The 13050-nt window shown below is 41.3% G+C and overlaps 1 protein-coding gene across 1 annotated transcript; it reads left to right on the top strand.

Annotated features, from left to right (window-relative positions):
• The first annotated feature begins 485 nt into the window (after nt 1-485).
• Nucleotides 486-1232, top strand: LOC112018297 (uncharacterized). Its single transcript, XM_024050807.1, has one exon. It carries the CDS (start codon nt 486-488, stop codon nt 1230-1232), a length of 747 nt encoding a protein of 248 aa, XP_023906575.1.
• Nucleotides 1233-13050: the final 11818 nt, after the last annotated feature.

Raw genomic sequence — 13050 nt, 5'->3', positions numbered from 1 at the left:
TTCCCCTACCACATAAGTTCTGCATGCCGCAGATAGAAAGTTACGACGGGGTCAAGGACCCTCTAGACCACTTGGAAAACTTTAAGACCTTGATGCACCTTCAAGGGGTAGTAGATGAAATTATGTGCAGGGCCTTCCCTACAACGCTAAAGGGCCCCGTAAGGATATGGTTCAGTCGACTGACACCGAACTCCATTAGCACTTTCAAGGAACTAAGCACTCAGTTTACTTCGCACTTTATCAGGGGACATCAGTACAAAAAGTCCACGGCATGCTTGATGAGCATCAGGCAAAGAAAGGACGAAACGCTGAGATCCTACATAACCTGCTTCAATAAGGAAGCACTTCAATTGATGAAGCCGACGACAAGATATTGGTAACAACCTTCACAAACGGGCTGCGAAATGGTAAGTTTTTGTTCTCACTATACAAAAACGACTCGAAGACCATGTCAGAAGTACTTAACAGAGCCACTAAGTACATGAATGCTGAAGACGCACTACTGGCTCAGGAAGAAAAACCCAGGAAGAGAGAGCGATAGGGAGATGAATGACAAGACCAAGGGCAGAAGAGACCAAGGACAGAAGACAGAAGGGACGAAAGATGCCCTAAACCCCAAGAAGGGCTTCACACCACTGAACGCGCCTATAGACCAAGTCCTGATGCAGATCAAGGACAAAGGGGCATTGACGTTTCCAGGGAAGTTAAAGAGTGATCCAAATAAGAGACCTAGAGACAAGTATTGCCGCTTCCATAGTGATCACGGTCGTGACACGGCCAATTGCTATGACTTAAAGCAACAGATTGAGGCCCTTATTAGACAAGGGAAGTTGCAGAAATTCGTAAGCAAGGAGAGAGTGGGTCCAAATCCTCAAAAGCAGGCCTCCCGACGAGATAATAAGTGTCCTAGACCCCCCATCAAAGACATAAGGATGATTGTAGGGGGAACGGCGGCTACTGGCTCCTCCAAAAAAGCTCGAAAGACGTACCTTAGGATGGTCCAGAACGTCCAGCAAACGGGCTCTGTACCTAAAACAGCACGTAGGGAAAGCCCCATCATTGGGTTCTCCGAAGAAGATGCGAGAAGACTTCACCACCCTCATGACGACTCACTAGTTGTCAGCATACGTGTGGGGGACTACAATGTTCACCGAGTGTTGATCGACAACGGCAGCTCAGCTGACATCCTATACTATCCAGCATTCCAGCAATTGGGGATTGACAGAACGTGATTGATACCAACGAATGCTCCGCTGGTCGGTTTTGGAGGAACAAGGGTATTCCCGTTAGGCTCGATCACACTCTCGGTGATGGTAGGCGATTATCCTCAGCAAATCACGAATGATGTAACATTCCTTGTGGTCGATTGCTCGTCCGCCTACAATGGTATTCTCGAACGACCCACACTTAACTTGTGGAAAGCGGCAATATCAACATACCACCTGATGATCAAGTTCTCTACAGATTATGGGATTGAGGAGTTGCGAGGAAATCAGGTGGCCGCCCGTGAATGCTACATTGCCATGCTAGAAATGAAAGATCACCACCAGACCATATGTATAGAAGAGCAACGGACCATAGCAGAGCCGGTTGAAGAATTGGAAGAGATAGCACTCGATGAATCAAGGCCTGAACGGACGACAAGGATGGGGACACTGGCTAGCCAGCCAATACGTCAAGCCCTCGTAGCATTCCTCAGGATAAACCAAGACGTATTCGCGTGGAGCCACGAGGACATACCCGAGATTGATCCCTCAATCATGGTTCACAAGATCCTCACCTGTCCGACAGAAAAAGCAAGTGTTCACTCAGGAACGAGATAGAGTGATAGCAGAAGAGGTCAGGAAACTACTAGAAGCGGATTTCATTCGAGAATTATATTACCCAGACTGGTTGGAGAACGTAGTCATGGTCAAAAAGGCTAACGAAAAGTGGTGAATGTGCGTCAATTTCACGGACCTTAACAGGGCATGCCCGAAGGACAACTACCCCCTCCCTCGGATAGATACTCTAGTAGACTCAACGGCTAGACACTAGCTCCTAAGTTTCATGGATGCCTTTTCGGGCTACAATCAAATCAAGATGAAGGAAGCTGATTAAGAGAAAACTTCCTTCGTCACCAGCCAAGGACTTTTCTGCAACAAGGTGATGCCATTCGGACTCAAGAACACGGGGGCGACGTACCAAAGACTAATGAACAAAATGTTCACGCACCAGATTGGGAGGAACGTATAAGTTTACATTGATGACATATTGGTAAAAAGCCTGCGAGAAAATGACCACCTAGACGACCTCCAAGAGACGTTCGACACCCTTCGGTCATACAAGACAAAGCTAAATCCAAGCAAGTGCGTGTTCGGAGTAACGACAGGGAAATTCTTAGGATTTATGGTATCCCAAAGAGGTATAGAGGTCAACCCAGAGAAGATACGGGCTATCATGGAGTTAGAACCACTAAGGACAGCGAAAGAGGTGCAAAGCCTGAATGGCAAAATTGCAGCCTTAAACAGGTTCGTCTCTAAAGCGACGGACAAATGTCTACCATTCTTCCGCACCTTGAGAAAATCGTTCGAATGAACGGACGAGTGCCAGAAGGCATTTGAAGACCTAAAGAAATACCTTGCCTCCCTACCATTGCTCAGCCCGTCTAAACTAGAGGAAGAACTCTACTTCTATTTAGCTATTTCGTAAGCGGCGGTCAGCGCGGCCTTAGTAAGAGAAGAGGAAGGATCTCAATGACCCGTCTATTTTATAAGTAGGGGTTTCCGAAGGGCAGAAGAGAGGTACCCCCAAATGGAGAAGTTGGCCTTCGCACTGGTAACTGCAACCCGAAAACTCAAACTGTACTTCTAGGCCCATACCATCATAGTCTTGACAGATCAGCCACTAAAAAGAGCCATGAGCAGCCCTAAGGCTACCGGACGAATGGCTCTGTGGGCAATAGAGCTGAGCGAGTTTGATATATAGTATCGCCCGCAAATCGCAATAAAGGGGCAAACTGTGGCAGACTTTATCGCTGAATATACTCAATTAGAAGGCAAGGGGGCAGACGGCCTCAGATAATGGAGCATCCACACGGACGGATCTTTAAACAGGCAAGTTTGAGGTGCTGGTGTGGTGATCCAAACCCCTGACGGAGATAAAATTGAGTGCATGATTCGACTGGACTTCCCAACAACCAACAACGAGGCCGAGTATGAAGCATTGGTGGTAGGATTAGACCTCGTGAAGGCAGCAGGTGCTGAAACCATGGTCGTACATTGCGATTCCCAAGTAATAACAAGCCAGATTAATGGCGTCTACGAGTGCAAAAATGAAAGGATGAAGAAGTACCTAGAAAAAGTCAAGAATCGGATTAGCAGCCTCGAAGTCAGATTTGTTCAAATCCCAAGGGAGGAGAATGAATGTGCCGACCGGTTGGCAAAAGCAACCTCGGCAGAATTTATGCTAGTCCTCGATCAAGTATTGTCGTTTGTCCAAGTTTCCTCAATTATTGATGACGGAACAAAAGTGCAGAAGGTGAATTTTAAGAACAATTGGACTACGCCATTAATAGCATACCTGAAGACGGGCACACTACCAGACAAAAAAGATGTAGCCAGGAAATTGAAAGTCCAAGCCTCACGATTTATGCTGATAAATGATGTCTTATACAAAAGGGGATTCTCACAACCATACCTAAGGTGTTTAGGTCACGAGAGTAGATTACGTAATGAGAGAAGTCCATAAGGCTATCTGTGGAAACCATTTAAGGGCACGATCCTTAGTGCACAAATTGATCTGAGCAGGGTACTATTGGCCGACAATGCGAAAGGACGCACAAACTTACGTCAAGACTTGCAACAAATGTCAGAGGTTCAGTAATCTGATCAGGCAACCAACTGAGGAACTAACACCCATGACGGCCCTTTGGCCATTCGCCCAATGGGGATTAGACATCATGGGCCCCTTCCTGATGGCAGCAAGGCAGCTAAAATTTCTGGTAGTTGGTATCGACTACTTCACTAAGTGGGTGGAGGCGGAGGCCCTAGCCACTATCACGGAAAAGAACATCTGAAGTTTTGTATGGAGAAATATCATATGCAGGTACGGGATACCCAGAGTGCTCGTCTCCGACAACGGAAAGCAATTCGACAACAGTGCATTCAAGGACTTCTATTCGGAGTTGGGTATTAGGAATCACTACTCATCGCTCGCACACCCACAGGCCAATGGGCAAGTCGAAGTCACGAACCGGTCCTTACTCAAGATCATCAAGACCCGACTCGAGGGGGCTAAGGGCATCTGGCCTGACGAACTACCGAGCATCTTATGGGATATCATACTACGGCAAGAACACCCACTGGAGAAACACCGTTTAGACTAGCATACGGAAGTGAGGCTGTCATTCCAGCGAAGGTAGGGCTTATGAGTTATCGGGTGGAGAACTACAATGAGGATAAGAACGAAGAGGCCTTGCGGTTTCAGCTAGACTTGGTAGACGAGGTCTGGGCTACAGTAGAGCAGAGGTTGGCGCGATACCAGAACCTCATGTCAAAATACTACAACTCCAATGTCAGACATAGAGACTTTCAGGTCGAGAGCTGCTAAAGATCCTTCACAAGGAAAGCTCGACCCCAACTGGGAATGACCATACAGGATCTCATCATGGCAAAGGAGAGGGACCTACCACCTGGAAACTCTGGACGGACAAAAGCTGCAGCACCCATGGAACACGGAGCACCTACGAAGATACTACCAGTAGAGATGACATGAAGAGCATCGACATTCCCTAGTTTCCAGTTTATTATTGAGTTTTATTAGTTTTTACTTCAAATAATTTTTTCTATTATTTAGTTTTTGCTATTGCTAGTTTTTACTTCAAACAATTCTTTCTACAAGTGCCTTTTAAGCCCAATGGGGCAGTATTATTTCTACATGGTTTTTCTTTCAATAAGAGAAATATTCAGACACAACTGTGTTTTTCTTACTTAATTTGTCAAATCCAATATTGGACGAGTATAAACTAAGTCCACAAAGTGGATGGACCATCCCAAGGGGATGAATTTACAAAGTCCAATAATAGACGGATATAAACTAAGTTCACAGAGTGGACGATCCATCCCGAGGGGATGAATTTACAAAGTCCAATAATATAGAGCGGACGAACCATCCCAAGGGGATGAATTTACAAAGTCCATGAACGAATGGATATAAACAAGTCTACAAAATGGACGGATCATCTCAAGAGGATGATTACTCTAAGTCCAAAAGTGGACGGGCATAGGTCCACAAGAAGGACGGGTCATCCCCCCAAAGTTCAAAAATGGACAAATATAACTAAGTCCACAAGATGGACGGATCATCCCAAGAGGATGAAAAGTTCTAAGTCTAAAATTGGACGGGTATAACTAAGTCCACAAGATGGACGGATCATCCCAAGATAATGAACAGTTCTAAGTCTAAAAGTGGATGGGTATAACTAAGTCCATAAGATGAACAGATCATCCCAAGAGGATGAAAGTTCTAAGTCTAAAAGTGGACAAGTATAACTAAGTCCACAAGATGGACGGGTCATCCCAAGAGGATGAACAATAATAAGTCCAAAAGAGGACCGGTATAACTAAATCCACAATGTGGACGGATCATCCCAAAAGGATGAAAACCTAAATTCAAAAATGGACGGAAATAAATAAAGATCCACCAAGTGGATGGATCATCCCATGAAGATGAAAACACTATGTCCAAAAGTAGACGAGTAACTGTTTCCACAATAAATAAGGTCCACAAAGTGGACGGGCCATCCCCAAAGGATGAATGTTCTAAATCTACAAAGTGGACGGACCATAAAATGGACGCATATATCCACAAAGTGGACGAAATTCCACGAACAAAATATCAAACAAGTGAACGGATTGAGTCAAAATAGAAACAAGGTCAGGTAAAATAATAATAATAATAATAATAATAATAAGAGCCTGTGAAGGGAAGATGTTTACATGATCCAAAAGCATACGACGGAGTAGTAACATATTGTTCTCCAAATATTCTTACATAAAATAAAATAAAAAAAACTAAATTATTACAAATTATTAATTTGCAACAGGAGTATCTTTTTCCTCGGTATGAAGAGCCTGATCATCCTTAGGATCACTTTCAACTACCGTCTGGTCAACAGGAGCTTCACCGATAGGGAGGTCCTCACCAAAAAGATCGTCTGTATCGTTTGATTGGGTAGGTTGGACGGATGTTTGCTCTGGGGCATTAATGGTGACGGTTGACAAGTCCAGCTCTGAATTCAAGGCCTTCACCTGACGAATGGCATCGTCAAAGCCGTCGTTATATGAAAGGCTAAACTCTAAAATTAGGGCGTTGGAATCACGATACTCCTGTATCGCGACCTCCTTGGCTTGACAGATTTCCTTGTCTTTTTCCTCCAGAGCTTTCTTCAGGTCCTCCGTTAGCTTGATGCATTCATCCCTAACTGTTTCAGCCATCTTAAGTTTCTGCTCTTGGACGACCTTCTAGGTCTTCAACTCGAGCAGCTCGTCCTCCGTCACCTTGGCCTTCTCACAAACACAGTCTAAGGTCGTCTCATGGTTGAGATACCGTCCCATCATCCCCTTCATCATAATCATGGCCTGGAAGAAAACATAAAATTAAAAAAAGAAAAAAAAAAAAGAAAAAAAAAAAAGGGAGAGGACGGACAATATGATGACGGATGAGTTACTTCAGTGATGCTAAAAATGGCCGTCTCTCCCATCACCTCCGTCGAGTGGTTAACCAAGTCCTCATAGTTCTCGGTAGTTATGATGGACGAAAGCCTCTCAAGGGCGTATTTGGAGTCCTCGCGGAGTAGAACGAGTGTTTCTTTTGGCTTGAGGACGGAACGATCATTAGGCCCTTATCGGCCCCATGTTTAACAGAGGTGATCGTCTTAGCCCCCCCAACCATCAAGCCAACGACAGGTTCCAAAGGAACCTTGGGCTTTTTTGGGTGCACGGTCACCCTTTGACGGTTGCTTCCTTTTAATTGGTTGCTTGCTAGAGCCCGTCCCCATAGGGTCCACACTAGCCTGTTTGTTTTTGGCAGCTTGTAATCTGATAGCTGCTCTCCTTTTAGTGTCGTCCATCTCTGAAGAGGTAGACGGGTGTTAAAAAAAAAATCAATTTGAACAAGGAAGAACGACGGACTTACGTTGACGGGTGCGCTTTTCGTACTTAATTACCATTGGAGTTGGCTCGGGCTCGTCACAGTACCAATGGATGGTGTTGAGGTTGACGAGTTTGGCCCAAGTTCGTTCCTCTGGTTTGGACTTAGCAAAAAATTTCTCAAGGAAGCTGAACTCCTCGAGAGTGACTTGTGGGCATCGTCGGACTGTACAAAAGAAGACAGACGTTCAAAACACAATGAGTATTAAATAAACTTAGAATAATTGTTATATGACAGGTTCATACCAGACGGGTTTAATACGCCCTAAATCTTGTCGACGGGCATGTGATCCATTTCTCCTAGATGGCACATCCAACTGTCGCCCTCAATGAAAAAATAGTGGCTCTTTCAGTCTCTATTAGAGTCTGAGGTTTCGTATATCACTTTCAAGATGGGGCTCCTAGGAACAAAACTATATATCCCCCTTGATTTGTCTATTTTGTCTGGACGGTAACAGTGGAGGAATTCCCATACCGTCAACCTTCTTCTACCGTTTGTCATTGCTTCGTACAGGACCTCTATTGCTATAAAGACCTTCCAGGCATTCGGGGATATCTGGCTAACGGATAAGCCTAGGTATTTAAGGAGTTCATGGTTCAAGGAGCTCAGAGGAAACCTGAGGCCTACCTTGAGCATCTGTTCGTACACTCCGATACCGTCTACTCCTTCATAATAACATTTTTCTGACTTATAGGGCAGACAGATGGGGATGTAGTCGAGGATTTGGTAATAGGCCTTAAGGGTATTAAAATATGGTTCCTTAATGGTGGATGTATAGGCATTCACCATCCATTCTGGAAGCATGATGAACTCCCTAAGTCCATTAGCTCCCACGACGGATCTAACTATTTGATCTTCATCATCAACGGAACTCTCCTCTATCTCAACCATCTTCATATCCTCATTTGTTAAGGACGGGGAAGATGAAGACGGACTCCTATCCTCGCTTAGATAATCTTGGTCTTTGTGACCTAACGGGTATACCTCTTCGTAGTCCGCCTCGTCATAGACGACCGACTGATTACTTGACGCACTAGACATGGCCTACATGTAATGACAAAACCTAAGACTCTGACGGGTTTGGAAAGAGTGACGAGGGCATAAAGTCTAAGGAAAAAATATATAATACCAGAAGATAAATGAGAATTAAAAAGAAGACGGATAAAAGATTACTTACCAAGTTAAAGAATGAACAAACGAAGAAGCAGACGACGGGTACAGGAGCTGAACGGATGTGTCTCTGACAGGAGTGAAGGACGTGCTTTGACAATATATTTCAGCAGAAAGTAGAAAAATGAGAGAAGGAGAGGGTGATATTTATAGAAGAGGTGCACAGAAGACGAAACGACAACTCGTTCTAAGACAACAACCATTAAAAGAGTGACATGAGTCACAAGTCATAAATGAGTTCCTGATAACTTGTCAGGGTACGTACGTAAGCTCACGGAGTTATGTATCATGGCCGTTGGCCTGAGACTTTGAACTGTCACCCTATAGGTTCGTTTGCTTATATATGACGGACCCATGGGATGAGGGGGCAACTGAAGAGGGAAAAATTAATGGCGATGGATCCTAGCCTAGTGGGCTGGGCTGTTCACTGTTAATGGGCCGTAAAATAGACGAGCCTATTGTGTGCAAGACCTGTTGAGGACATATCCGTAATGAACGGATAACGGATTGACTGGCCATGGGTTAGACGGAGACCCTAAATTGGAATACTTGCAGCACACACCATAGAATCCTAAGGGAAACAGAATCCAAATGAGAGGAGGATTCTAAAGGTTACGTATATTGATGAAGATCTTCTCTATAAGGAAAAGACTTGTCCATCACGTTTAGGATTTCTAAAAAAAGGATTCCTATAGGGAAAGGACTTCGACTCCAAGGAAAAGAGGTCAACATTCGACTACTATAAAACCCAGATACCCTCAAAAATCAAGGTACGCATAATTGACCCTCTTTAGCACTATGGAGTTGTAAAAGATTCTAACTTGACCTTCGGAGGGTATTTGGCCGGCATTACACTGGTGCTTTCTATTTAGGTCTTTCTCCTTTCTCGTGTTGTGCAGGTTGCATTTTGAACGTGCGAGTATGTGTGGTTCACTGGTGGTTTTTTCGGTATCATCATCAATAAAAAATATAGAGAGAGATTAGAGTACCTGCCTTTTAAATTCTATTTTGAATGGTGGCACTTTTTTTTTTTGGCACTTCATCGCTGCCTTTTTTCTAATTTGTTGCTTTGATCATAGTCCTCTCTAGCTCTTAACATAGCAAGGTTGGGTTTTTTTTTTTTTTTTTTTAATTTTTTTAATTAGCATTAAAGATGGGACGTGAGGATAAGGATGACCAGCCCTAAGATAGAATTGTAACTACAAGATTACTAAGTGCTAAAACTGGTTGATGATATGGGGAGTTTAATCTTTAAATTTGTACATGGGTGAAATCATGGATGAGGATAACTATAAGTAGTTTTTTTTTTTTTAAATCTAATAGTCTTTATTTATTTTTTTTGCAGTAAAAGGCTCACATGAAAAAACAAAATAAATTAAAGCATTTTTTTAGGAGTAAAACATGAGAAGTGAAAATTAAATATAATCAGTTGTGAAAGAGGAAAAAAAAAGGAATTTGAAAATTGAAAAAGTGGGAAACATTATTGGCATGTTAAAACCATAAGCACTTTTTTAAGAGTAAAACATGGAAAGAGGAATTCAACTGGCTTCTTTTTTCTTTTTTCTTTTTTGTATTTACATATTTATCCTGTTAGTTGAAAAACGTGTAAGAGAATAGATTGGGGGTATTTGAGGCATCAAAATTGAGGAATCCAAACAAGGGAAACTTTTTATAAATAGTAGTATAGAAAGTATAAAATCTATAGATAATAATTATTATAGGAAAGTCTCGGAATTATTACCTAATTTGCTTTAAAATTTAGTAATTTATTATTATGTGACTTTGATGAAATAATAAATAAAATTTTATTGTTTATTTAGATTACACATTCCCGGTCACATGAGCAAAGAAAGTAATCAAATTTGTCAAAAGACATTCCAATGATTTTTGGAGGTATGTATCTTGGGGAAAAATGGGTATTTGTCCCGAATTTACGAACTATGCAACAAAATGCCCTCTGTTTTGAAACTATTTAGCAAAATGTCTCTATTTTTAAAACTCAGTTTTAACAAAATCAAGTTATAGATGGAACTCAAAATTAGCAATGTCAAATTTTATGCATATTTTACTACTTAAATTTTTTTGAAAATTTAAGTGAAACTCGACATTGCTAATGTCGAGTTCCATTTAAAAATATACATAGAACTCAATTTTGAGCATATCGAGTGTAGGGATAAGGGGCCAAAAAATATATATTAGGCCTTGGGCCTTGTTCGAGGAAGCTTAGTGGTCCGAGGACAGATCAACAATAAGGAAGACGTAAGATTTTAAACTTCACGAGCAAGTTATGACTGTGAAGGCTAGGGGAGGTAGGCTGAGGAGGAATATCTCCTTAGCTAAATGAAGCAGAGGTCAGAAAGTGTGTTCTGTAACCTAGAGTAACGTTCTAGGAAGTTCTATTGATAAGGATATGCATTGTGGATGTACATGACAAGTGGGAGCTGGGAAATATCTAAGGAAAAACTGTTACCACCACATTGAATACTCTACAACCAACTCTCTAGCCGCATTAATGAGTAAGTGATACCTGAACAGTAGTTTTCAGCCTTACAACTACTCCCCAAAGAGTTTAGGAATGTGCTGATGTGACAAAGATCAACATCAACAATCTAATTTACATGTAGAGGGCAGAAATGAAAGGGAAAATATAATATAAAATAGAAGAAAGGCCCTGAGAGAAAGGGGATCGGAGATTTGAGAGAAAAACACTGTAGTAATAAGAACTGAACTTGTAATCAAGTTCAAAGAAAACTATATTAGAATTATTATTCTCGGATCGTGCTGAAGACCATTTTCTTTGCGTAAAACCATTTTTTCTTTGTTTCCTTGTCATCAAGATCCACTTTAATTGTTGTTTTAGCTAATCAGGGCCTAATTTTCCAATCCACTATCTACAAATTCATTGTATTAAGCTTTTTGGGCCTAAGTTCATCCAGCCTTTGGGCTTGGGAGCCAAACTGAGGCCTTCCATCGAGTTTTACACAGAACTTGATTTTGTTAAAATCGAGTTTAAAAAATAAGGGCATTTTGCTACTTCATTTCAAAATAGGGGTATTTTGCTGTATAATTTGTAAATTATGGGCAAATGTTAATTTTTCCCATGTATCTTGATATCCCTTGTTTAGACTTTTTTTTTTTTTTTTGATTAACTGTTTAATTCGTTTCAAAACAGGGGTATTTTGTTATATAATTTGTAAATTATGGGCAAATGTCCATTTTTCCTATGTATATTGATATCCCCTGTTTAGACTTTTTTTCTAATTAACTGTTTAGATGTTTTGGACTTTGGACACTCACATCAAACATCCATCATTTAGAAAGTTCATACAATCTCTTAATTAGTTTGGAAACATGCTATTCAAACCTTCTAGAGAATTGAAGAATAATGATTATTCAGCCAAAAAAGAAAAAATTTTGGTGTATCTTAGATATCCACTATTTAGAGGTTTGAATACCTTACATGCAAGAGATTTCTATTATTGTGAATATCAAATATTCACCATTTGGTAATGTGATATACATTTACCATTTGGTAATGTAATACAATCCCTTAATTAGTTTGGAAACATGTGTTGAGGTACAAATTTTCAGACCTTAATTTCATTAGCCCACTCACAAAATACCCACATAAGCCCATGAACTATTTTAAGCCCGCATAAATATTTTCCACCTATTACTCAAATATGCTCTATGTTATTGGGCTCTCACAAATATTTCCTAATTATTACCCAACTTGAGCATTCACAAATATTCCCTATATAAGCCCCATAAATTATCTTGCGTCATCTCACACATATTACCCACATATTTTCCAACTTAGGTTTTCACAAAAATACCCATCATATTACTACCAAAATTAGGCCACAAAATTATACTATCTCCACAAAAAAAACCCAAAAACATTTACCTTGTGGGAAAATCCAAAAAGCCCAACAAAACCCCCTCTAAAGCCCATTGCTACACGGCACCTTTAAAGCCCGTTATGACACAGCACCTCTAAAGCCCATTACGACACGACACTCTAAAAGCTTGTTGCTACATGGCAACTCTAAAGCCCATTAGGACATGGCACTCTAAAAACTCGTTACGACATGGCACCTCTAAAGCTTGTTGCTACACAGTACCCCTAAAGCCCATTACGACACAACAATCTAAAAGCCCTTTACAATACGGCACCTCTAAAACCAGTTACGATATAGCACCTCTAAAGCCAATTGTTAAACGGCACCTCTAAAACCCGTTACAACACGGCACTCTAAAAGCCCGTTACAATACGGCACCTTTAAAGCTCGTTACGATACGACACCTCTAAAAGTTGTTACGACACGGCACTCTAAAAGCCCGTTACGATATGGCACCTCTAAAACCTGTTGTTACACGACATTCTTACTAAGTCCGTTGCTACACGGCAATATTTTTACAAAATCCTACAAAGCCCAAATGCTATTTTGGCACCCATTTTACAAAGCTCAAATACTAATTTGACACATATTTTACAAAGTCCAAATACTTATTTTGACACCTATTTTACAAAGCCCAAATACTAATTTGGCACCTATTTTATAAAACCCAAGTACCATGTTCCTACTACTTTACAAAGCCCAAATCTATTTTGGCAACCGTTTATAAAAGCCCAAAATACTATTTTGGTAAAAACAATTACATTAAGCTTAAAGCCCAAAACTATTT

This window comes from Quercus suber, unplaced genomic scaffold, assembly GCF_002906115.3.
Source record: "Quercus suber isolate HL8 unplaced genomic scaffold, Cork oak 2.0 scaffold_522, whole genome shotgun sequence".
NCBI lineage: Eukaryota > Viridiplantae > Streptophyta > Magnoliopsida > Fagales > Fagaceae > Quercus > Quercus suber.
The sequence above is the reverse complement of the archived record's forward strand: the minus strand, read 5'-3'. Positions and strand labels throughout refer to the sequence as shown.